This window comes from Buceros rhinoceros, unplaced genomic scaffold, assembly GCF_000710305.1.
Source record: "Buceros rhinoceros silvestris isolate BGI_N320 unplaced genomic scaffold, ASM71030v1 scaffold43096, whole genome shotgun sequence".
NCBI lineage: Eukaryota > Metazoa > Chordata > Aves > Bucerotiformes > Bucerotidae > Buceros > Buceros rhinoceros.
The window spans coordinates 9,966-11,029 of record NW_010417709.1 but is presented as its reverse complement, the minus strand read 5'-3'; the positions used below and the strand labels follow the sequence as shown (position 1 = coordinate 11,029).

Here is a 1,064-nt window from a genome sequence, read left to right as displayed (position 1 = left end):
GGGCACTCCTGGTCCTCGGGGCGCGGTGCTGGCTGGTTTTAGAGACATGGGGACCTCCTCAGCCTGGGCTCTGCTGACGATCCCCTTCCCTCTCTGCTCGACGTCATCCCTCTGCTCTGTTTTCCGTTCCTTGCACTCACGTTGTTCTCTTCTCCCGCTTTCCACACCACATTCTGCCAGCTGTTGCTTGCACCCTTTTTCTTCCTCCTTGTGCAGCCTCAGTCAGGGTCTCTTCGGGGGTGAGCTCGGTCCTGATGTCTTGTCTCCCTCCCCCTGCAGTGAGGGTGGTTCTGGATCCAGACACAGCTCACTGCGACCTCGTCCTGTCTGATGACTGCAAAGCTGTGAAGCGCGAAGACACGCGGCAGGACATCCCCGACATCCCCGAGAGATTTAACCCATGGCGCTGCGTGCTGGGCCAAGAAGGCTTCACCTCAGGGAGATACTACTGGGAGGTGGAGGTGGAGGACAGGGGAGGATGGACAGTGGGGGTCTCTAAAGAAGACGTGAGAAGGAAGGGCGATATTGAGTTTAAACCGGAGGAGGGCATCTGGGCAGTGGGCAACTGGGCAGGGCAGTTCCAAGCACTCACGTCCCCTGATCGCACTCTCCTTCCCAAAATCCAGACCCCCAAGCGGATCCGGGTCTCTCTGAGTTACGAGGAGGGGCGGGTGTCATTTTTCAGTGTTGACGAGGAGATTCCCATCTTCACGTTCCCACCAGCATCTTTTGAGGGGATAAGAGTTCACCCTTGGGTCTGGCTGGGTCCTGGGACGTGGCTCAAGATGTGGCCCTGATGCGGGGAGCTGTGAGCAGGCTTTTGGAGGGGCCCTCAGCAGCTCAGGCTCACGGGAGGGCTTCGGCTGGCAGGAACCTGGGGAGGTTCCTGTTGCAACCATCTGCTCACGCAGGGCGAACCTGAAAGCTCCGCAGGAGTCCTTGGCCCTTGTTCAGCGGAATCGTGTAGGACCTCCAAGGGTGGCGATCTCGTTACCTCCCCCGGCCTCTGTCCCCGTGCTGCACCTCCCTCAAGTGCAAGAATTAACCCTTTATATTTGGGAGTT

At 58.7% G+C, this 1,064-nt stretch overlaps 1 protein-coding gene across 1 annotated transcript; it reads left to right on the top strand.

Annotated features, from left to right (window-relative positions):
• Positions 1-279: 279 nt before the first annotated feature.
• On the top strand, positions 280-797 carry LOC104495308 (butyrophilin subfamily 1 member A1-like; the record flags this gene model as incomplete). Its single annotated transcript, XM_010138259.1, has 1 exon — positions 280-797. A coding segment is annotated over one exon (518 nt), but the record flags the coding sequence as incomplete, so codon positions are not given.
• Positions 798-1,064: the final 267 nt, after the last annotated feature.